Source organism: Balaenoptera borealis, assembly GCF_965194805.1.
Source record: "Balaenoptera borealis genome assembly, chromosome: 5".
NCBI classification, from domain to species: Eukaryota; Metazoa; Chordata; class Mammalia; order Artiodactyla; family Balaenopteridae; genus Balaenoptera; species Balaenoptera borealis.
In genome coordinates, this window is record NC_138862.1 from 143,736,226 (window position 1) to 143,761,171 (window position 24,946).

General features: G+C 43.6%; 1 protein-coding gene across 1 annotated transcript in view; it reads right to left on the bottom strand.

Annotated features, from left to right (window-relative positions):
* Positions 1-24,526, bottom strand: part of LOC309629547 (uncharacterized protein) — a gene marked incomplete at its 5' end in the record, with an annotated part of 31,060 nt that extends 6,534 nt beyond the window's left edge. The window contains 3 exons of the mRNA XM_082393623.1: positions 5,850-5,947; positions 13,591-23,242; positions 24,463-24,526. Coding sequence (XP_082249749.1) covers positions 22,026-23,242; positions 24,463-24,526 — 1,281 coding nt within the window. The 3' untranslated portion in view covers positions 5,850-5,947; positions 13,591-22,025. The remainder of the gene's footprint in view (positions 1-5,849; positions 5,948-13,590; positions 23,243-24,462) is intronic.
* Positions 24,527-24,946: the final 420 nt, after the last annotated feature.

Below are 24,946 nucleotides of genomic sequence, written 5' to 3' on the forward strand. Positions count from 1 at the left end.
TCAATTAAATCTACCTGGTCTACGGTGTTATTTAAAGCTTGTGTTTCCTTATTAATTTTCTGTCTGGATGATCTGTCCATTGGTGTAAGTGAGGTGTTAAAGTCGCCCACTATTATTGTGTCACTGTTGATTTCCTCTTTTATAGCTGTTAGCAGTTTCCTGATATATTGAGGTGCTCCTATGTTGGGTGCATATATATTTATAATTGTTATATCTTCTTCTTGGTTTGATCCCTTGATCATTATGTAGTGTCTTTCCTTGTCTCTTGTAACATTCTTTATTTTAAAGTCTATTTTATCTGATGTGAGTATTGCTATTCCAGCTTTCTTTTGATTTCCATTTGCATGGAATATCTTTTTCCATCCCCTCACTTTCAGTCTGTATGTGTCCTTAGGTCTGAAGTGGGTCTCTTGTAGACATCATATAAATGGGTCTTGTTTTTGTATCCATTCAGTGAGCCTGTGTCTTTTGGTTAGAGCATTTAATCCATTCATGTTTAAGGTAATTATCGATATGTATGTTCCTATTACCATTTTCTTAACTGTTATGGGTTTGTTTTTGTAGGTCCTTTTCTTCTCTTGTGTTTCCCACTTAGAGAAGTTCCTTTACCATTTGTTGTAGAGCTGGTTTGGTGGTGCTGAATTCTCTTAGCTTTTGCTTGTCTTTGAAGCTTTTGATTTCCTTGTTGAATCTGAATGAGATCCTTACCAGGTAGAGTAATCTTGGTTGTAGGTTCTTTCCTTTCATCTCTTTAAATATATTGTGCCACTCCCTTCTGGCTTGTAGAGTTTCTGCTGAGAAATCAGCTGTTAACCTTATGGGAGTTCCCTTGTATGTTATTTGTCATTTTTCCCTTGCTGCTTTCAATAATTTTTCTTTGTCTTTAATTTTTGCCAATTTGATTACTATGTGTCTCAGCGTGTTTCTCCTTGGGTTTATCCTGTATGGGACTCTCTGCGCTTCCTGGACTTGGGTGGCTATTTCCTTTCCCATGTTAGGGAAGTTTTCAACTATAATCTCTTCAAATATTTTCTCAGGTCCTTTCTCTCTCTCGTCTCCTTCTGGGACCCCTATAATACGAATGTTGTTGCATTTAATGTTGTCCCAGGGGTCCCTTACACTGTCTTCATTTCTTTTCATTCTTTTTTCTTTATTCTGTTGTGCGGCAGTGAATTCCACCATTCTGTCTTCCAGGTCACTTATCCGTTCTTCTGCCTCAGTTATTCTGCTATTGATTCCTTCTAGTGTATTTTTCATTTCAGTTATTGTATTGTTCATCTCTGTTTGTTTGTTCTTTAATTCTTCTAGGTGTTTGTTCTTTAATTCTTCTAGGTTTTCGTTAAACATTTCTTGCATCTTCTCGATCTTTGCTTCCATTCTTGTTCCAAGGTCCAGGATCATCTTCACCATCATTATTCTGAATTCTTTTTCTGGAAGGTTGCCTATCGCCACTTCATTTAATTGTTTTTCTGGGGTTTTATCTTGTTCCTTCATCTGGTGCAAAGTTCTCTGCCTTTTCATTTTGTCTATTTTTCTGTGAATGTGATTTTCTTTCCACAGGCCACAGAACTGTAGTTCTTCTTACTTCTGCTGTCTTCCCTCTTGACTCAGTTACACATATACATGTATGCACTTTTTTTTGGATTCTTTTCCCATACATGTCATTATAGAGTATTGGGTAGAGTTCCCTGTGCTGTACAGTAGGTCCTTATTAGTTATCTATTTTATATATAGGAGTGTGTATGTGTCAATCCCAATCTCCCAATTTATCCCTCCCCTCCTTTCCCCTTTGGTAACCATAGGTTTGTTTTCTACATCTGTGACTGTATTTCTGTTTTGTAAATAAGTTCATTTGTATTATTTTTTTTAGATTCTGCATATAAGTGATATCATATGGTATTTGTCTCTTTTTTATATATAAATTTATTTATTTATTTATTGGCTGTGTTGGGTCTTCGTTGCTGCACACTGGCTTTCTCTAGTTGCGGCGAGTGGGGGCTGCTCTTCGTTGTGGTGAGTAGGCTTCTCATTGTGGTGGCTTCTCTTGTTGCAGAGCACAGGCTCTAGGTGCACGGGCTTCAGTAGCTGTGGCACGTGGGCTCAGTAGTTGTGGCACATGGGCTTAGTTGCTCCACAGCATGTGGGATCTTCCCAGGTCAGGGATCGAACCCCTGTCTGCTGCATTGGCAGGTGGATTCTTAACCACTGTGCCACCAGAGAAGCCCTAGGTATTTGTCTTTCTCTTTCTGGCTTATTAGTATGATAATCTCTAGGTCCATCCATGTTGCTGCCAATAGCATTATTTTGTTCTGTTTTATGGCTGAGTAATAGTCCATTTTATATATATATACCACATCTTCTTTATCCACTCCTCTGTCTGGAGGTCCCTGTCTTAACCTGAGATTTCATGAGCTGAAGTGTACAACCTTAATGAAACAATCCACATGAGAACTACCTATTATCGCCCGCCGAAAACTAACTTCTGTTGTTTTATAAAGAAAGGGGCAGAGAGGATTACAGGGGCCTCTCATTGGGAAGAGCAGGAACTAGCGTGTGTTTCACTTTTACTCCTTCCTCCATAAAGGGGTGTTTCTTCTACTTTGGGAGTCAGTAACATCACTGTTCATAGGATCATTCCACACTTATTTGTGGTGGGCAGAATCATGCCCCCTCCCAAAAATGTCCCGCCCCAATACCCTGTGAGTATGTTAAGTTACAAAGCAAAGGGGGATTAAGGTTGCAGATGGAATAATGTTGCTCATCAGCTGCCCTTGTGATGGGGAGATTACCTGGGTGGGCCCAGTGTGATCACAAGGGTCCTTTCAATATAAGAGGGAGGCGGACGAGCATGAGTGTCAGAGAGATGGCAAGGTGAGAAGGACTTGGCCTGACATTGTTGGCTCTGAAGATGGACGGGGAGCACACGCCAAGGACTGTGGGCAGCCTCTAGAAGCTGGGAGAGGCCAGAAAACAGATTCCCCCAGAGGCCCCGGAAAGGAATGCAGCCCTGCTGACACCTTGATTTTATTTTATTTTTAAATTTTTTATTGGAGTACAGTTGCTTCACAATGTTGTGTTAGTTTCTACTGTAAAACAAAATGAATCAGCTATACATATACATACATCCCCTCTCTTTTAGATTTCCTTCCCACGTAGGTCACCACATTGCACTGAGTAGAGCTCCCTGTGCTATACAGTAGGTTCTCATTAGTTATCTATTTTATACATAGTATCAATAATGTATATATGGATTGACACCTTGCTTTTAATTCATGGAGAGCCTGTTAGACTTCAGACCTACAGAACTGTAAGATAGTCAGTGTGTCTTTTGTTAAGCGCCAAGTTTGTGGTCACTGGTCACAGTAGCGGTAGGATGCTCACACAGTATTGCGCTGCTGTCTGTGTGTGTCACTATTCTGTCTCCCACCCCACACCTCCACATGCTTCTCCTCACTGTGGCCACTTTGTGAATCACTCTATGCTAGTGGTTCTCAATGGGGGTAATTTTGTCCCCCCCAGGGGACATTTGGCAATGACTACAGATATTTTTGTCACACCTGGGAGTTGGGGGTTGGCTACTGGCATCTCAAGAGGGTAGAAGCCAGGGATGCTGCTAAACATCCTATAATGCACAGCACAACTCCCCCACCCCACCCCGCACTGCCCGCAACAAAGAATTATCCAGCCCCAAATGTCAATAGCACCACTCCGCGAAAACCCTGCTCATCACATACATCAGCTTATACATAGAATATATGGGGCTGGGGGGTAAGGGCCTACATCCAACCCCCACTCCTCCTCCCCTCCCCTTGCCTTTTTTTTTTTTTTTGCCTTGCTTTATTTATCCCATGCATTCTCAAAGGGCTATGGTAGTATTGCCGCCAAGGGAGTGAAAATTGGTTCTTGAAGGGCAAAAAAAAGAAAAACAGACATTACGATAGTTTGTGGCCCTCTGAAACTCAACCCCAACTGACAAAATCTTATTCTTTGCTACTCATTTCTCCCTTTACATAGAATTTAAATGATGTTTAATTTTTTCCCCTTAGGTGAGTGATAATGAAAAAAAACATTGAGAAATACTGTCTTACACTAAAGTGTGTCATCAGTCCTTTCCAGTGATGGTCTTTTTTCTGATCTGTTTTGGTTAGGTTTACAGGAAACTTACCCATAAGCTATCAGAGTAGTTGTGTAGCAGAGAACATTCACGAATAAACGTTTTTGAAAGCTAGTAAGATTTTTTAAATGTGCATGCTTGTGAATTTTTAAAAATGTACATAAAGCTGTAAAAACTTACTGTTCAACTGTTAACATCTCATTGAAGATGTTTTATTCTGTTTTTTACCTCTCCTTCTAGGACAAGTCATTAATTTGAAGAGGGAAAATCTAGTAGAATGCCACAGTAATGAATATAGAACCACAAATACTAGAAATTCTAAAATAGAATATTTTCAGTTTCACACCACATAATGCTCTTGTTTTCTGTTAAGCAATACTCCAAAATTTACCTATAATAAATGTTAACAATGCTTAAGAGAGATTTCCTTTTCTTTTTCTTTTTTCTTTCAGCGACATCAATAGTTTAATGGATGGGGGTTAAGAGAGGTTTCTAAAGTTAGCTCAAGAAATGGCAAAATATGTTCTTCTCTGGTGGTCCAGTGGCTAAGACTCAGCACTTCCAATGCACAAGGCGCAGGCTCAATACCTGGTTGGGGAACTAAGATCCTGGATGTCGCACAGCACGGCCAAAAAAAAAAAAAAAAAAGGCAAAGTAATGACCTGGACTTTATATTAGCCCAAAAGAAACGACAAAGGGTTTGTATTTGTGTGTGTGTAATAGGGGAGAACAAGTCTGACTCCATATTGGATCCATTTCTTTTACATTAACCTTCCTATTCTATTGCTTTTGCTACAAGTTAATCACTAAAGGGATGTTGCCTTTAAGCTTAAATTCTACATAATGGCCCATCTCTGGGAACCCTGCTCCCCAGATAATGAGCGTTAAGCTAAAATACCTCTGTTTAGCTCACAGGAAACATCCTGACCAGGCCCACCTGTGAATGACGGCAGGAAGGGAGAAATTAACACACCCCCTCTGGAAGCTGACTGGAACCAGGAAATGTTTGACTTTACTCCCTCCTTTTTTAGTATAAAAGAAACCTGAATTCTAACTCGGGCAAGGTGGTTCTTTGGGACACTAGTCCACCATCCTCTCGGTCTGCTGGCTTTCCAAATAAAGTCACTATTCCTTGCCCCCAACAACTCATCCTCAATTTATTGGCCTGTTTTGCAGCGGGCAGTATGAGCTTGGACTCAATAACATGTGTATCCTTTGTTCTTTCCTTCCTTCCATCATTTATGTGCAGAAACTTTTTTCACAAAGAAAGAGGAAACATCTTCTTACCTTTCCTCACCTCCAAACAAACCACTGCAACAAACCAAAACCAAATACCAAATGTAATTGTATCCTCATGTTTTGTCACGGGTATAAAGTGAGAAGGAAGCCTGTGTCTTAGGCAGCTATGGCCCATGCTGTCATAATGACACTTGCGATATCGGTTCTTAGAGTGATTAAATGATTACTCAGTTATTAGAATGATGTCATTCTGTTGCAATTCCTCTGGCTATTTTGCTTTCATACTGCTAAAAATTTAAGTCTCAGCTTGAATTTTTATTTATGCTGAGATCAGCCCTGTGGATTGCCTCATTATACAGCGCCTGCAGGGGTGGCACTTCTGGGCAGGCAGCCAGCAGTCTCAGGTCAGCAGGAGCGATTTCAGCTCAATTTACAAAGCAAAAGAAAGGGATCTAGTTGACCTATAAGGGCCAACACTGCAAGAATTAGTGCTTACCAAAATGGTGATTATTCACAGCTTGTCCATCTTCCTGAGAGGACATTCTTCAGAGATTTTATTCCTCTTCTTTCAGTGAAAGCATCCATTCTTGCTCTCTTGTAAAAAAAAAAAAAAATTCAGAATATCAGAAGACTTATTATCTAATAGGGTTTCTAAAAATTGATAGAAGATTGCTTAAGGGATGCCTTTAGTAATAAATGATTTCTAAATCCTGGGAGAACATTAAGGTAAAGCAGTGCTGATTGCCCAGAAGGACCCACTCCAATCTAATCTGCTCAATTTTTCTATTGTACCTTGAAGGTGATTTTAAAGGTTTCTAGTCCTTCAGGTTGTTCTTGCAGGTTATGCAAGCAAAGATGAACTGGGTAAAGTCAGCGTCTGAGAGTGGAATTCAGCCCCTCTGATGCCTACCAAAGCATCTCCATTCACCAGAACATAAACTCAAACGAGCTGTGAACATTGCTTTCCTTTTCCTCATCTGACTGCAGTGACTTTTTGGTGTCTGTATTTGTTCTCTATTGCTTCTGTAACAAGGTACCACACATTTAGTGTCATAACACAACACAAATTTATGATCTTGCAGTTCTGGAGGTCAGAAGTCCAAAGTGGGTCTTGCGAGGCCAAAATCCAGGTATTGGCAGGGCTGCATTTCTTTCTGGAGGCTCTAGGGGAAGATCTGTTTTTTTGTCTTTTTCCACTTCCAGAGGCTGCCCCCATTCCTCGTTTGTCGCTTCCTTCCATCTGTAAAGCCAGCAGTGGCCAGTCTGGTCTTTCTCAGCCTGCCCCATGATGACACTGACTTTCTGCCCCCCAATTCCTCATTTAAAGGACCCTTGTGCAGAAGACCTAAATAGACATTTCTCCAAAGAAGACATACAGATGGCCAAGAGGCACATGAAAAGATGCTCAACATCGTTAATTATTAGAGAAATGCAAATCAAAACCACAATGAGATATCATCTCACACCAGTCAGAACAGCCATCATCAAAAAATCTACAAACAATAAATGCTGGAGAGGGTGTGGAGAAAAGGGAACCCTCTTGCACTGTTGGTGGGAATGTAAATTGATACAGTCACTATGGAGAACAGTATGGAGGTTCCTTAAAAAACTAAAAATAGAACTACCATATGACCCAGCAATCCCACTACTGGGCATATATCCAGAGAAAAATTTGGTTCGAAAGCATCCATGCACCCCAGTGTTCATTGCAGCACTATTTACAATAGCCAAGACATGGAAGCAACCTAAATGTCCATTGATAGATGAATGGATAAAGAAGATGGGGTACATATGTGCATTGGAATATTACTCAGCCATTAAAAAGAATGAAATAATGCCATTTGCAACAACATGGATGGACCTGGATATTATATACTAAGTAAGCCAGAGAAAGACAAATATCATGTGATATCGCTTACATGCGGAATCTAAAAAGAAATACAAATGAACTTATCTACAAAACAGAAACAGACTCACAGACTTAGAGAATGAACTTGTGGTTACCAGGGGGGAAGGGTTGGGGAGGGAGGGATAGACTGGCAGCTTGGGATTGACATGTACACACTGCTATATTTAAAATAGGTAACCAGCAAGGACCTACTGTATCACACAGGGGACTCTGCTCAACATTCTGTAATAACCTAAATGGAAAAAGAATTTGAAAAAGAATAAAAACAAACAAACAAAAACTCTTGTGATTACACTGGGCCCACCTGGATAATCCAGGCTGATCTCTTTGTTTTAAGGTCAGCTGATTAACAACCTGAATGCCATCTGCAACCTTAATCCCCCTGTCATGTACCGTAAGATGCTCTCAGGTGCTGGGAATCATGTCACAGAATGTGCATATCTTTGGAGGTGTTGTTCAGCTTGTCACAGTGCCTTTGACTGTCAGGCAGTAATGAAACCATTTAAGTATCAACCACATTGCTCTCTCGATGCTCAGTAAAGCTCTTCCTTCTTTCTCGTTTAGACACCTTTGCACAGACTTTATTGTCTTGTACCTTTCTTTCATCTCTGTTCTTCCGCTTGGCCCCCTTCTCAACTGCCTGTCCCCCACCATCTGAACTTCTACTCATCCTTCAATCACAAGACGCCTGTTTAGCGATGGCATTTCTGACTCTTCCATGACATCATTTGTTTCATTCTTCCATAACAGCTCTTTCTACACATCATTCATTTGTTTGTCCCTTCCACAAATATTTATTGAGGAATAACCATGTGTCAGGAGAATGAAATACACCAGTGAACAAGATGGATAAGGTTCCTGCTCCCGTGTATCCCATATTTTAGTAGTGAAGACAATGAACAAGTAAATAAATGAAATAATTTCAGATAGTGACAAGAATTGTGGAGCAAGGGTGGAATTAAATAGGAATTGGGGAGGTCCCCAGGAGGAGAGGACATAGATAAGATGTGGAGGATAGAAGGAGTCTCCATGTGATGATCTCAGGGAAAAGTATTCCAGGCAGAAGGAACAGCAAATGTAAAGGCCCTGAGTTGGGAATGAGCTTGGGAGGTTGGAGGTAAGAAAGGAGGCCAGTAAAGCAGGAAGTCAGGGAGATCGGAAGGACAGTTTTTTGGTTTTTTAATATTTATTTATTTATTTGGTTGCACTGGGTCTTACTTGCAGCAGGTAGGCTCCTTAGTTGCGGCTCGCAGGCCCGTGGGATCTAGTTCCCTGACCAGGGATTGAACCCAGGCCCCCTGCTTTGGGAGCACGAAGTCTTATCCACTGCGCCACCAGGGAAGTACCTGTTTTCGTTTCTGTTTTTAATATTTTGGCCATGCTGCGTGGCATGTGGGATCTTAGTTCCCTGGCCAGGGATTGAACCTGTGCTCCCTGCAGCGGAAGCTCAGAGTCCTGACCGCTGGACTGCCAAGGAATTCCCTAGAGTTTTTAAAAATAGAAAACAACAGGCATAAAAAAATAAAATTCATGATGACTATTATGGTAAAAATAAAACTGACAATGGCTAAAACTAAATATGGTAAGATCTGTGGTTGACTCAAAAATAATAGAATTAAATCTTGGCAAGGGCTTCCCTGGTGGCGCAGTGGTTGAGAATCTGCCTGCCAGTGCAGGGGACACGGGTTCGAGCCCTGGTCTGGGAAGATCCCACATGCCGTGGAGCAGCTGGGCCCGTGAGCCACAATTACTGAGCCTGCGTGTCTGGAGCCTGTGCTCCGCAACAAGAGAGGCCGCGATAGTGAGAGGCCCGCGCACTGCGATGAAGAGTGGCCCCCGCTTGCCACAGCTAGAGAAAGCCCTCACACAGAAAAACGGAGACCCAACACAGCCATAAATAAATAAATAAATAAATAAAAATAAATCTTGGCACAATGAAAATCTGCAAAATTCGATAAGGCAGAAGGACTTGGACAAAATAAGTCATTGACAGAAATCTTAATAGTTGAAACTCTGATTGTCCAAAAAAAAAAATGATCAATGAATCAACTCTTTTGTATAAGATTTTGAGGGAGAAATCTGATTTTTATGAAAATAGTTCCAGCAAACCAAAGTGAAAATGGGAGCTATTTGAAACAGCTTAACTTTGCCATACACAAAATTGATCAATTACTGATTAGTTCAGCAATAAATTATTCAAGTCAAGTTGGCCTAATGGATTTCTCTAGTTAATAGTTTCTTGCTGAAAATTTATCAATGTTGGGATGATTTTGACTAAAATGTATTCATAAGCTTGTCAAAGAATCAACTATTTATGGGTTTGAAATGACTGCCATTAAAAAATCCCATGGGATCGTGTTGGATGAAATGAGTCAGACAGAGAAAGATGAATATCATGTGATGTCACTCATATGTGGAATCTAAACTAAATGATACGGATGAACTTATTTACAGAACAGAGATAGACTCACAGACGTGGAAGACAAACTTACGGTTACCAAAGGAGAAGGGGTGGGGAGGGAGGGATGAAATGGGAGTTTGGGACATATACACACTACTATATATAAAATAGATAACTAATAGGAACCTGCTGTGTAGCACAGGGAACTCTACTCAATACTCTATTATGGCCTATATGGGAAAAGAATCTGAAAAAAAAAAAAGAATGTATATATTTATATATGTACATATATAACTGATTCACCTTGCTGTACACCTGAAACTAACACAGCATTGTGAATCAACTATACTCCAGTAAAAAAATTTTTTAAATCCCATGGGTTTTACTACTATATACAAAATAGATAACTAATAAGGACCTACTGTATAGCACAGTGAAACTCTACTCAATACTCTGTAATGACCTATATGGGAAAAGAATCTAAAAAAGAGTGGATAGATGTATATGTATAACTGATTCACTTTGTTGTACACCTGAAACTAACACAACATTGTTAATCAACTATACTCCAATAAAAAATTTGAAAAAAAAATCCCATGTGTTTTTTTAAGGCTAAGTTGACAAAATCAAAATGGTAAGCTCCAAAGTTTTTAAAATATAAAAATTAATTTTAATTCATATTTTCAAGTATTTTTTGTTATAATACTAACATAAAAATTTTGAAAATGTACAAAGTATAAAGAAAAAAAATTATTCATAAAATCACCGTTGAAACAAAACCATTGTAAACCTTTTGATATATTCTCCCAACCTTTCTTTATGCACAGATATTTTAAAAATAGTTGTAATCCTACTTTATATGCAATTTTTCACACTGACTTTGTCACTTAACAGTAGATTATCGACATTTTCATGTTACTACCTCATCTTCATAAACTTTCTTTTTAAAGGCTGAGGAGAATTTACTCATGCTTTCTTATGTTTGGGCAGCTAAGGATTTGCCAATTTTATAGTAATATATAAACAGTGCTATATATCATTTCACATAAAGATTTTTCTATTATTAGGATTATTTTGCTTGGATTGAGTGCCAGAAATGGAATTATAGTTTCAAAGTATTCTTTATTCTTTTAATTTCGAAGAATTTTTTAATCACTGATTTTCACCGGTGATACCCTGACCAGAAATGGGGACAGTGAGAAAGCAACTCAAACACCTAATAACAGCCCTTCTGTAATTCAGCTGTCTATATTCTTTACTTATTATCTTGGAAGATTGTGGTGTTTAAGGGGAATTGGACAGTTTTTTGTTTAAGTATAGATGATTTACAATGTTGTGTTAATTTCTGCTGTACAGCGAAGTGATTCAATTATACATATATATGTATATATTCTTTTTTTATATCCTTTTCCATTATGGTTTATCACAGGATACTGAATATAGTTCTCTGTGATATACAGTAGGACCTTGTTGTTTATCCATTCCATATATAATAGCTTACATCTGCTAACGGACAGTTTTTGTTTTTAAAGCAATTTTTATTTTCATCAAACCAATGAATTCACATATTTTAAGAAATCAAATGGATAAAACTGATGACTGATTTAAAAAAAAATCAAATGGTACTACAAGGCTTATGACGAATAACAGGGGTACCCTGCCCTACCTACCCTTCCCCATCCTTCAGTCCCCAGCTTTAACTCTTTCAGTATCTCCTTAGTATTTCTAAGTGGTATCCTTAAAATGCTATTTCTTTTACTCATAAGTTTTAGGTATTATCTATTGACTTTCTATTATGGAAGATGAGAATTTAAATAAACAACATTTCTCTATCAAAAGCATCCCTTCCTCCCGTACCTTGACATGTGTGGGTCTATTGCTGCCCTCTCCCGCCCGCCCCCCAACACATACACTTCTCTTCCCTCCATCCTCCTAATCTACGTTACATCACCTAAGTAACCTTCTAAGAGAAGGTGTATAGAAGGGGAATTTTTGGAAAATTTTCCTGTCTTAAAATATCTTTATCCTACCCTTGCACTTGACTGATGGTTCAGCTGAGTTTTGAGATTTAGGGTAAATTATTTTTATTTCAAAAATTTGAAGGCATTCATCAGGTGTCTGATGATAGTCTGATTTCTATGTACTGCATGTGATCTGATCTTTCTTTCTGGATGTTTTTATGATCCTTTCTTGGTCCCTGATGTTTCAAAATTTCACCATGACATGCCTTGAAGATAATTTTTTTTTTCATTACTTGTGCCAGATAATCTGTGAATATTCTAATCTGGAAACCCTTTCAGGAAAAATTCTCCTGAATTATTTCTTTCCAGAACTCCTACTACATCTCTTGGATTAATCTTTAAGTTTTTTAAAAAATTGCTGTGGGAATTCCCTGGTGGTCCAGTGGTTACATTCCACACTTCCACTGCAGGGGCACGGGTTCGATCCCTGGTCAGGGAACTAAGATCCTGCATGCCATGCGGCACAGCCAAAAAAAAAAAAATGCTTGTAATGTCCATCTTTTGTCTTTCTGTTCTGCTTAATGGTTTCTTTGCCTTCTAATTTTTCCAATACATTTTTATTTTGTATATTGTCTTTACTGTCCAAGAATTCTTACTTGTTTTGTGTTCCTTTTTTGTAACATCCTGGTTTCATGGATGCTCTATCTTCTCTCACTTCTCCAAAAATAAAGAGTACCTTTCTTGCTCCTTGTATTGTTTCTTAGTTCCTATTTTCTTTCCATATGGTAGAATCTTCCCTCAAAAGTCTAGTGATCCACTGCTATCTGTTTATATTTGAGTGACGCATTAGAAAGCTGACTGGACACTGTGTGTGTGTGTGTGTGTGTGTGTGTGTGTGTGTGTGTGTGTGTGTGTGTTGGGCAGCTCTAGGGAGCTGCACTGAGTATAGTATAAAGCTTCACTGTTGGGTGGGACCTAGGCGGGAGCTACTGCTTCACTTATGCAGACTTTCAACCAATCCCACTGTTTTCAGTTTCACTACTCACTCAGAGAAAATCTCCTTCTTCCCAGGTGTTGGCTCTAGTAGGCGGTGCTTATTTATCTACCAGTCTGTTAGGTCCCTGTGACTTCAGGGGAATCTGGACATGTTTGAATTTTCAGTGTCCTTGATCTGCTGATCGCCCCTTTTATTAGTCATAGTCATCAACTGCTGAGTAACTAATTACCCTAAAACTTACTGGCTTAAGACATCAACTTTTATTATCTCGCATTTCCTCGGGTCAGCACACAGCTTAGCTGGGTTCTCTGCTTCGGGATCTCCACGGGCTGCAATCAAGGTGCTGGGTGTGGCTGAAGTTAGCTCAGGGCTCAACTCCGGGAAAAGATCCGCTCTGACCTCCCGCACTGCTTGTTGGCAGGATGCAGTTCCTTGTTGCCTGTTGTTCTTCGGCCAACAAGTTACCACATGAGTCTCTCCACAGGGCAGCTCCTAACACTGCTGTTTGCTTTATCAGGGTGAGCAGGTAAGAAGAGCTGGAAAGAGGGAGTCAGAAGTGGCATCCATCACTGTGCCATATTCTATTTTTATTTTTTTAATTTTTATTTTATATTGGACTATAGCTGATTTACAACGTTGTATTAGTTTCAGGTGTACAGCAAAGTGATTCAGTTATACATATATATATATGTAAGTATATATATTCTTTTTTTACATTCTTTTCCATTATATGTTATTACAAGATATTGAGTAGAGTTCCCTGTGCTATACAGTAGGCCCTTGTTGGTTATCTATTTTATATACAGTAGTGTGTGTATGTTAATCCCAAATTCCCAATCTGTCCCTCCCCCATGTGCTATTTTTAGAAGCAAGTTACTACATCCAGTTCACACTCAAGGGGAGGGGATTACACAGGGGGTAAATACCAGGAGGTGGGGATCGCTGGGGACCATTCAGAAGGCTGCTTACCACGTCCCTCCAGAGAGCACTCCTGCTGCAAAGCCTCTGTCTTGCAGCAGAGTAGAGCGGGGCTCCTCAAACTTCACTGTGCGTACAAGTCACCTGGAGCCCTTGTTCGCATGCAGGTCCTGATTCAATAACTCTGCCGTGGAGATTGAGATGCTACAGTTCTTACTGGATCCCAGGTGTTCCCAGGGCTGCTAATCCAGGCCCACACTTTGAATAGTGAGGTAGCAGAAGAGCAACGTGCCTCCTGGCTCGATCTGAAGAAATTACATTTGGCCTCTTTTCTAAAATTCTCTCCTAAGACTCTCTTCCCATACGTAAAAGACCAATGCTAGTCCAAAAGCCCAATATGTTAGTCACAGATTATAAAGTCTTTGGACCTCCCAGTACTTATCTGCTTTGCCTTAAAACAATGGAATTCGATCAACTATACTTCAATTAAAAAATAATAAAAATTTAGAATAGAAAAAAATGGAATCCAGACACAAAACGAACCAGTATGCAGTCGGTGAGTTAAGAGGTGAGGAATTTCGTCTCCAATTTTCTTTCTTTCCAATATAGAACTGTTTCATGAGAAGGAAGAGTGAGTTTTTACATGAATTTAGAAGCAAAGAGATGGTCCTGGATATTGACTGAGATTTAAATGATCATACTATTCTTACCACTATTAAAACATTTTGTTTTTCCTACACAGTCAGAAAGGAGAAGGATCTAAACCTTAGAGATAAATTAATTTTCTTAGAATGTAGATAAATTTATAAATAATTGATAAAGGCTCATTGGTGATAAGCATAACCAATTAATGAGAATAGCAGGTTTCTCCTATAGTCTGTGGGCAGAAATGCATCCAGTTCTGAAGGAGGAACTGAAATCAGAAGCCCAGTCATTGCGGGCTTTGCATTAATGCAAAGAATTCTTGCATGAATTAATACGAAGAATTCTTTGCATTTAGAATTTTATTCTGTCATATTACACATACGTATTACAGGGCAGAGATCCTGCTCACTGGAGGCATGGTGCAGATAACCTGGAAGGAGGCAGCCTCTAGCCCTATACACTTATAACATGGGTTATAATCAACACGGGCTGATCAATTCTCTGGTGGTAGATGCTACCGGTTTCCAAGCCAGTGTTCTCAAACTCGAATGCACCAGAATCACCTGGAGGGTTTGTTAAACTACAGATTGCTGGCAACACCTGCAGAGTGTCTGATTCTCTATGTCTGAGGTGGTACTCAAGAGGTTGCATTTCTAACAGCATCTAACATTGATGCTGATGCTACTGATTCAGGGACCACACTGCGATAACCACTGGTCCAGATTAACTTCCTCGGGAGGGAGGGAAGCCCTGAAGAATCCACCAGCTGAGGAGAATTGCTGATAAACAGAGGTTGAGGGGAGAGAAGTTGATTGCTGGAAAAGGAGACACCTGGGCCTCTGAGGGCCCTCTGAGTGTTGGTGAGAATTTGGGTTGGAGAACTTAGGAGAATGGTTAGTTAATGGAGTCACACCAGGGCAGATGCCACTGCTGGGAGGGATACTCAGCTAGAGAAGTTTTCAAAAGAATAAATAGGAAGATTAGATGGGAAAATCAGTGAGAGGGTCAGCAATACGTATTGTTCCTCTCGTGAGATAACATGCCCTGTTGTTAGAGCTAGGTTTTGTACTTGATGTTTTTGTTTTCTTCACCCCAAACCCAGGAAAAATTATTGTAGGGTTTTTTTTCTGTTATTTTATTTTTTAATTTATTTTTCAGTGAAGTATAGTTGACTTACAATGCTGTGTTAATTTCTGCTGTACAGCAAAGTGACTCAGTTTTAAACATAGACACATTCTTTTTTACATGCTTTTCCATTATGCTTTATCCCAGGATATTGAATATAGTTCCCTGTGCTATACAGTAGGACCTTGTTGTTTATCCATTCTATATGTAGTAGTTTGCATCTGCTAATCCCAAACTCCCAATCCATCCCTCCCCCACCCCCCTATTGTAGGTTTTTTTCTTTTCAAACTATGATACAGAGTCTTGAAGATGATCAGGCATTTCTTATAGCCTTTTTATTTATTAAACTGCCATGCAACTTTTTCTTCTTTCCATTCTTATTTTCTCTTCAAATTTGCTTAGTAGGTTATTAAATCAATGGAGCACTTAACAAAATTCAACTAGGGTGTCCAGACGGCATTAGATATTTTTCCACTCTATTCAATGAGGCATCTTGGCCAGATGGTTTCTGTTGTGAATGGTCTTGGATTTTTCTGTAATGTTGTATAGATTGCACTCATTACGTGTAGACATAACCCTTTCCCTACTAGATTCTTCTCCGAGGGAGCTGTCCCATTCCAGTGCCGTCAGATATTATTGATGGTGGACAATAAAGGACTCAGAAGAGGCAAGAGACTGGGTCTGTATTTGAGAGGTCCTCCCACTGACCTTCAGCGCCACAGAGCTGAACCTCAAAAACTGAACCATCATGTGGAGTGGGAGCCTATCTGTGCCCTCTTTTTGTCTGATTCATTCCTTTCTCTGGAGCATTCTTTCTCCTTATACTAAGCCTTAGGAAGTGCCGCCGGGTCGAGGGGGTAAAAATGTTCACTTCGAGAAATACAACATCTTAAAACGGACACTGTAATGTGGTCCTCAAGTCAAGGTGTGTCCTTTAAAATTGTTCCCTGTTTCAACAACAATAGCTGCACAATATTTTCCCTCTCACATGCTATTCACAATAGGACCTTGATGCTCCTCTTAGGAAGACAGGGGGTCTGTGGACCCTCCCCTCACATCTGACTTCCTTTGTAACCAAGAATACAGCAAAATTGCTGTCATAGTGTGACTTCTGAGGCTCGGTCAGAAAAGGTGATGCAGCTTCTGCCTTGTTTCCTGGAACACTTGCACTGGAGCCCTGTGCTGCCCTGTAGACCGTGTGCAGAAGCCCTGTAACTACCTGAAGAGAGAGAGAGGCCGGGTTGACCCTCAGAGCTCCAGCTCCTGCTATTTGGGCTCTGCCTACTGTCTGATTGCCATTAATGAGAGACTCTGAGCTAGAAATGCCCAGACAGGAGCAACTCCTGACCCACAGAAACCATCAGAGGTAATAAAATGATTGCTCCATTCAAAGCCACTGAGTTCCCAGGGGTTTTGTTACACTGCAGTGGTAACTGGAATACTCCCTGTAAGAGGAGAGGATGTTAAAGCAGCATCAGTGAGGGGTCCTTAGTCACTAACGGGAAAAATGGGCTCTGGCCAGCCGAAGCAAACTTAATGAGATACAGGTCCAAGTTAAGAAGTTAGAAAAATCAGATTAAAAGAGAACAGAAGGAGGGCAATCGAGACAAAGAGCAGAAATCACTAGAACTGAAGACAAATACTGTACAGTGAATGAATAAAGCCAAAAATCGAGCCTTTGAAACAGCTCCTAAAGTAGATACACCTCTAGTAGGACTGATTAAGGGGTAAAAAAGCACAAATAAACAGAATTAAGAATGAGAAACTACAGAATTGATAGAGATTAAAGAGATGATAAGAGAATTAAACAACTTTATTCCAATAAATTTGAAAACTTAAACATCAGGGAGAAATTCCTAGAATAATAATTTATCACAGTGACTCAGGAAGAGTAAGAAAGTCTCTAAATCTGTAATGATGAATATGGTTACCATTAGTTACATGTGACTCTGACCCCTGAAACATAGTGAGTGTCACTGAGGGACTAAATTTTACATTTCAGTTAATTTTAACTAATTTAAATTTAAGAACGGGAACAGTATAAAGTATTTTTCTGTTCAACACAATTTGTTTTGGTAGACTATATTTCGCTTTATTGCATCTCATAAGATATTATCACTGCCTTGGAGTGTGTTAAGATGTGTGCCTTGTGGGCTTCCCTGGTGGTGCAGTGGTTAAGAATCCACCTGCCAATGCAGGGAACACGGGTTCGAGCCCTGGTCTGGGAAGATCCCACATGCCGCGGAGCAACTAAGCCCGTGCGCCACAACTACTGAGCATGCGCTCTAGAGCCCGCGAGCCACAACTACTGAGCCCACGTGCCACAACTACTGAAGCCCGCAGGCCTAGAGCCTGTGCTCCGCAACAAGAGAAGCCACCGCAATGAGAAGCCCGCACACTGCAATGAAGAGTAACTCCCGCTCACTGCAACTAGAGAAAGCCTGCGCACACCAACGAAGACCCAAAGCAGCCAAAAAAAAAAAAAAAAAAAAGATGTGTGCCTCGTTTCTAGTATTGCATGTAAACAGATCACTCATCTTGATGGTGTCAATGGATTAATTCAGTTTGAATGACTTTTTTTTTTCTATGCACGGATATAATATTTCATTGTGTTTAACTGAATATTTTATGAAGATATTAAATGAGAAGATGTGATTGACACAGTGATACCTACATAAGTCATCATTGGTGATAAAGTTGAAATGTTTTTTATGTATGATATAATTAAATTATTTTTCTAGTTAAAAAAACAAGTATAGAAAAATTTTTGCTTACAATAAAGGCATGATTGGGCGATGATACAGAAGCTAGTACCATGACCAGAGCAGTAAAGAAAAAAAAAAAGAGCCTGGAAGACGGTCCTTCGCAAATAGCATGAGGTTGAACAGCAATTGCTATTTGCTGTGGGCAGAGGAAACTGCCAAAGCTGTCTGTTGACATGTGATAATGTTGCTGCTCTGTGACATATATGATGTCTGTGCTTGTGTGTTTTTTTTTTTCATTTCATTTCATTTATTTATTTATTTGGCCGCGCTGCACGTCTTCGCTTGTGGGATCTTAGTTCCCCAACCAGGGATTGAACCCAGGTCCTCGGCAGTGAAAGTGCAGTCTTAACCACTGGGCTGCTAGGGAATTCCTTGTGCTTGTGCTTTAAACATTTCTCTATTTTCATTTCTAATAGATGGATATGGATAAATATAGTCCATGAAAAAAGCACTCTGTGGTCTTCAATAATGTTAAGAGTGTAAAGTGGTTCTGAGTTGGAAATGTTTGAGAACTGCTGGTCTAGGGCACAGAGAAGGCAAAGTTGAAGTGGAAAGTTACTGTGGTACCGGGAACTAGCAGGGTCCATTAGAACAGTTTAGAATGAGGAATAACCTTAGACATTTTTAATTGGCCTTAACTTTAAGGAAACTCCATCTTTTTTCCTTTCTCTTTCTCCCCATATCCCTCCTTCATCCAGGTCCTCATACGGAAGGGCCCCACTTGGCCTGCTGTACTCAAGTTTGGGATTAGAGGACTCTAATGTTTAAGCTCTCCCCTCCTTTATCCGCATCCAGATTGAGCTGTCCTGTGCTAAGTTTCCCAGGGCCCTGGTGTCAGTAGCTTTCCCAGGAAACTTGCATTTTCTAGCAGATGACTTTTGAGGACACGGTCACTTCATTCAACAGAGTTATTATTTTGGTCAGAGGAAAGAGGGAGGAGTAGGTAGAGACCGGCTCTCGATGGCCTGAGACTTCCTATGGACTGAGCCATAGGTTCCACAGGGGTAACAATGGAGGCTCCTTAGAATGACAGCAGCAAAAGGCAATTTCCGCTGCAGCTGTGGGCACTCTGGGGACCGTCCAACCCGGATGCCGCTCAGCGTCCTCCTCTGGCACGGAGGAGACCCATGCGTTTCCAGTGGCCAGTGGTGTGGCTGGTGACTGACCTGGGCTATAGCTTTGGAGTCTCTGATAGTTACCCACAAAGCCTCACAGGATGGAGGCGGCCTTTAAGAGGCGTGAGGCCCATAGACACGAATTTTCTTTCATACGCATTATCGTGGAAGAGAGGGGCTTACTTCCTGTGCCATGGCTTATTTTTACTTCCACTCTTCTCCTTTTTCAAATTTAAATGGCAGTATCTTCTCTCTCTCTCTCTAAGATAGACTTTAATTTTTAGAGCAGTTTTAGGTTCACAGCAAACCTGAATGGCAAGTACAGAGCTCCCATATACATTCTGTCCCCCAAGACACACAGAGCCTCCCCCCACTATCAACATCCCTCACCACAGTGGTACATTTGTTGCCACTGGCGAACCTACACTGACACATCGTCATCACCCAAAGTCCATAGCTTATCTTAGGGTTCGCTCTGGGTATTGTATCTTTGACATGTATCCCCATTGTAGTATCATACAGAACAGTTTCCCCGCCCTAAAAATCTGTGCTCTGCCTTTTCATCCCTCCCTCCACCCTAACCTCTGGAAACCAATGATATCTTTACTGTTGCCATAGTTTAGCCTTTTCCAGAATATCATACATAGTTGGCCCTCTGTATATACGGGTTCCACATCTGTGGATTCAACCAGCTACGGATCGAAATTCTGTACTACATGTTCATTGAGGGTTGGTCATGGTCCTCACTCCAGAAACCAGGCTATTGAAATAGCCACTACCTGCAACACTGCCAGGTGCCCATGACAAAGGGCGAAGAGAGCACGGTACAGCATGCTGTTAGAGCTTTTGCTCAGAAGGTTGTAGGAAGCAAGTCACAAGGCTATACGGTTGGCCCTCTGGATCCGCAGGTTCCACAACCACGGATTCAACCAACCTCAGAGCGAAAGTATTCGGAAAGAAAATTCCGTAAAGTTTCCACCAGAGTGCTGGAAACTACTTCCGTAGCATTTACACTGTATTAGGTATTATAAGTAATCTAGAGATGACTTAAAGTATACGGGAGGATGTCCATAGGTTATATGCAAAGACTACACCGTTTTATATGAGGGGCTTGAGCATCCGTGGATTTTGGTATCCACAGACGTCCTGGAACCCACGCCCCGAGGACACTGAGGGAACCATCCGGCATGGCCTTTTTAGAATGGTGTCCTCTTTATGACTTCTGCCTTCTACACTGTTCACATTTGCCTCATTTTACCCGTGCAGAAGCAGATGGTGGTTGGCACATAAAATAAAAAAGCAAGCTACAAAGTGTAGCCCGGGGAAGCCTTGCTCCAGTATCACAGAGGGTGATAAAGCCCTGAGGTAGGGAAGGAAAGAGGACCACATTGTGCAGAGAGCTGTGTAGAGGGTGCTGGAGAGCCTGGAGAGAAGCAGGGCCCAGAGTTTGTGCAGGCCTTTGCAGAGCAGCTTAAGGCACTGGCTTTTTCAAAAAAAGCAATAGGAAGCTATTGGAGGGTTTTGAGCAGAGGAATTAGACCTCATTTACATGTAAAAAACAACACTCTAACTGGGGAGAAGTGCCTATAGGTGGATACAGGAGTAATTCCCCTGTTAGGGAACTATTACAGTAGCCCAGGCAAGAGATGACGATGGTTTGATCTAGAGTAATAGCAATGCTGATGGTGAGAAGCACAAAGACTGAAGGGAGAATAGCTCAGATCTGTTCACGGATTGAACGAGGGTATAAAAGGCAGAGAGAGAGACAGACAGACAGACAGACAGAGGGGGAGAGACAGGAGAGTAGAGAAACCTGACTTGTTGGCTTCAGGAACTGGCAGATTTACCAAAAAGTAACGATTGAGTTGGGGCACTGTGTGTACGTGTGTGATGGGGGGAGAGGTGGCAGGGGGAGAAGAGATAGTACATACGTAAAAGAGTCTCACACATTACATGTCCCTCAACGTTTTATACCGCAAATTTTCAAAAAGCAACTGGGAAAGACTTTTACAGTGAATACCCACAGACAACATCTCAACTACCATCTTACTGTACTTCTATCCAGCCATCCCTCAGCCCATCTTACTTTTGTAATGCATCTGAATTGCAGACATCAACGCACTTCCCTCTTCATTCCTCAGCACACATGTCATTTGTTTCCAGCTTTTTCCTTTTGATGTAAAATTTGCATACAAGGCAAAAATGCGGAAATCTTCAGCGTGCATTCGCCGAGTTCGGACACATGCATACGCCTGTCTGCATCTTAAATTTGAGCTGCCTAAAGGACGTCAAGGTGGCATAATCAAACGGGCTGCTGGATGTCGGAGCGTGGAGCTCAGATTCAGCACACAGGTGTGTCTGAGCCTCTTGGACTGGATGAAGTCACCGAGGAGGTGTAGAAGGAGGAGATGTGGGCAGTGTCCGCAAGGAGCCCGGCGTTCTGAGGTCTGTGGCGGGGAGAGCGGACCTGCGGGGCGGTCTGGGGCTGGCCCAGCCCGGGGCCTGAAAAGCGGGTCTGCTCGGCGCCACCCGGCGGTCCTAGGCAACCATCGGAGGGGCCCCGAGGTGTCACTAGATGGGGGGGGGGATTGCAGCGTTGGGGAGGGGAGCAGGGTTAGGGAGGGGAGCGTGGTGGGGGACTCCCAGCCCGAGGCGGGAAATCGGGAGGAGGAGGGGAACCGGGGTGAGCGCGAGCGGGCGACGGCGGCGGGAAGGAGGGGGAGGAGGGGGAGGGGCACCGGCGCGGGAGGGGCGGAGTCGCCGCAGCGGCCGGCCGCGGGGCGGGCGGAGGGAGGGGGTGTGTGCGCGGGTCACATGGTCGCGGCTGCCCTCCCCGTCAGCCGCCCTCGCCGCCGCGGTGCGCTGGCTGCAGGAAGCCGCCGCGCCGCCGCTTTGTTGTCAGGGCCCCGCGAGGAGCGCCGCTCGCCGCCGCCGCCCTCTCTCCCCGCAGCCCGCTCTCCGGCCGCGGGGCCAGGGTCCGGGCGCCCCGCCCGTCCTGCCCATGAGGGGGCCCCGCGACCACCGCTGCCTCCGGCCCGGGGCGGCGCGGCGCTGAGGCGGCGGCGGCGCTGCCCGCTCTGCGGGATCGGGCGGCCCCGGCCCCCTCCCCGAGGGCACCATGGAGGTGAATGCGGGTAAGAGCCGACTGCGGCGGGTGGGGCGCGGCCGAGGGGCGCTCGGAGCCCGGCGGGCACTGCGAGGGCGGCGGCGGGGGCCCGGGGCCGGCGGGAGGGCCGCCGCGCGCCGCGGACCCGCGTCGGGCTCGGTGCTCGTCGCCCGCCGGCCCGGCCCGAGACCGCCCTGCTGGCCGACCGCAACGCCGCAGCGCGGCCTGACGGCGCCGGCCCGGCCCCCCCTCACATGGCCCGGCCGCGCGAGCCACGTGCGCGCTGTGTTTACGTTCGGCGGCGCGCGGGCGCCGGTTGGCTGGGCGGGCGCGTGACGCGGCATTACATAATGGGCGCTGGGGGCGGCGGCGGCGGGCGGGGACACGTGAGGCCGCGCGGCTCCGTGACCCACATTCCCGGGGCCGCAGGGACACGTGGGGGCGGGGCGCGCGCCGGCCGGGACCGCCGCAGCCCGCGGAGGCCCCGCCCCCGGAGCCCTCCGGGCTGTGACGTGGCCGCGATCCCCCTCCTCCCCCGCGGGGTTGTTTGCCGCGGAGAGGGCCGCGCGTGCGCGCCCCGGGAACCCGCGGCCCGGCGGCCCCGAGCGGGCGCGGAGGCCTCAGTGTCCTCCGCCGGCGTGCGGAGCCGGGGCCTGGCGGGCGGGCGAAGCGCGGGGCGTGGACGCGCTCGGGCCGGAGGAGGGCCCGCGGGGCCGGCGTGGGGCTTCCCCGACACGAGACCCTCCGGGGTCGCCCGGCGGGCGCGGAGGAAGGTCCCGGTTGTGGCGCTGCCTCGTGTTTACCAAAAAAAAAAAAAAAAGAAAGAAAGAAAATCAGTTTTAACGATCTGCTCGGGGACGCGACCGACCTTGCACACCTTCCGTGATGAATACGCCCGAGGCGCCAGTCGGGACCGTGAGGGATTCCACCCTTAGCGAAGCCCTCGGCTCATGTGGGCGGTGACCCCGGGTGACTCCTGGGCCTCCTGTACAGCTGGTCCTTGTCAATTCGCTTAATTGCTTTAAACCCATGGGTCACTGGTCTTTCCTGAATCTGGTAACAGATTTTTTTTTTTTTTTAATTGTCTGTGGGATCTTAGTTCCGGGACCAGGGATTGAACTGGGGCCCCCAGCAGTGGAAGCCCCAGTCCTAACCACTGGACCGCCAGGGAAGTCTCAGGATAACAGAATTTGACTCTGTCAATCCCTTTCTTGCCACAGTTCCTGTTGCAACGCCACAGATCAATACCAGGCTCGCTTCTGCCCTTTTAGCTGCCCCCCCTTCCCCCAGCGAAGGATGGCCTTTTACCTAAAGCCAGTGAGGTTGCAGAAACAGCCAGTGATTATTTTTTAAGTTATTATATGTTCTAAACCATGCCTTGATAACAAATTGTTGTGAACGTTCCACAAACATTAAAAAAAAAAGCGCCATTTTCCTGTGTTTTAATTACCTGTGGGCCTACTTAAGCTTTGAGGATAGTTTAAAATTTTAAGTAACTCTATTATGGAATTAAACTTTTACTTGGTAAGGATTTAGAGATTATACAGTTCAGCCTCGTCTAACCCAGCGTGAATGAATTCTTCCAGCTTCGTGGTCGGATAAGGTGGGCCGGCTCAAGTGATTAGAAAGTTTTTGTCTGATTTGAGCCTTCCTGGAACATTATCAGTGAACTTAATTTTGATTTTAATTAATTTATTTAATTAATTTATTTTTGTCTGCACTGGGTCTTTGTTGCTGTGCGCGTGCTTTCTCTAGTTGCGGTGACGGGGGGCTACTCTTCGCTGCGGTGTGCGGGCTTCTCACTGCAGTGGCTTCTCTTGTTGCAGAGCATGGGCTGTAGGTTGCAGGCTCAGTAGTTGTGGTGCACGGGGCTAGGTGCTCCGCGGCATGTGGGGTCTTCCCGGACCAGGGCTCGAACCCATGTCCCCTGCATTGGCAGGAGGATTCTTAACCACTGTGCCACTAAGGAAGCCCCTTAATTTTGATTTTAAAGTGTGGCTACAAATTATAAAATTTCCTTGGGATGATTGCTGACCCGCCCCCCCCCCCCCCCCCCATCACCGGTTCACATCTCTTGGTCCTTGGTCAGTGTTGTTTTTTTCCTCATCATCATCCTTGTTGCCCTCTGGGATGTGGCATCCAGAAGTGGAAGTTGTTGGTCAGTTACCAGGTTCCAAGCTGGGGATGCTGCTTGTAAATGAGTTCTCTGGCAGGCTTGGCTTTTGTAGCATATTGCTTTGCTGACTCACAGTAGCCTTGCGGTCAGCTAGATCCTTTTCATGTGAACTGATTTGAAGCTAGGTTTCATCCATTGTGCAGATAATTGTTTGAGCTGAACTGTAGGGACTTGCCATTATCATTCTTAAATTTTCTCTTTTTCCATTTGGCTCCAAGTTCAAGCTGTCACAAGCTGTAGTCCAGTATACTCTTTCTGCCATCCCTCTGTCTGAAGGAGCGTTGATAAGCATTCCCTTGAACTTCCTTCACGTTGTTGTAAATGTTGGCTGGGGTGGGGCCAAATTCAGTGCTGTGTGGCAGCCTCTGACCCCTTCCTTTGGGTGGATAACATTTTATTAGTCAATATCTATTCACCCAGTGACCATTTCATGTAACTGTGCTGTAAATCATGACTCACTGTGTCTCTGCCCTTT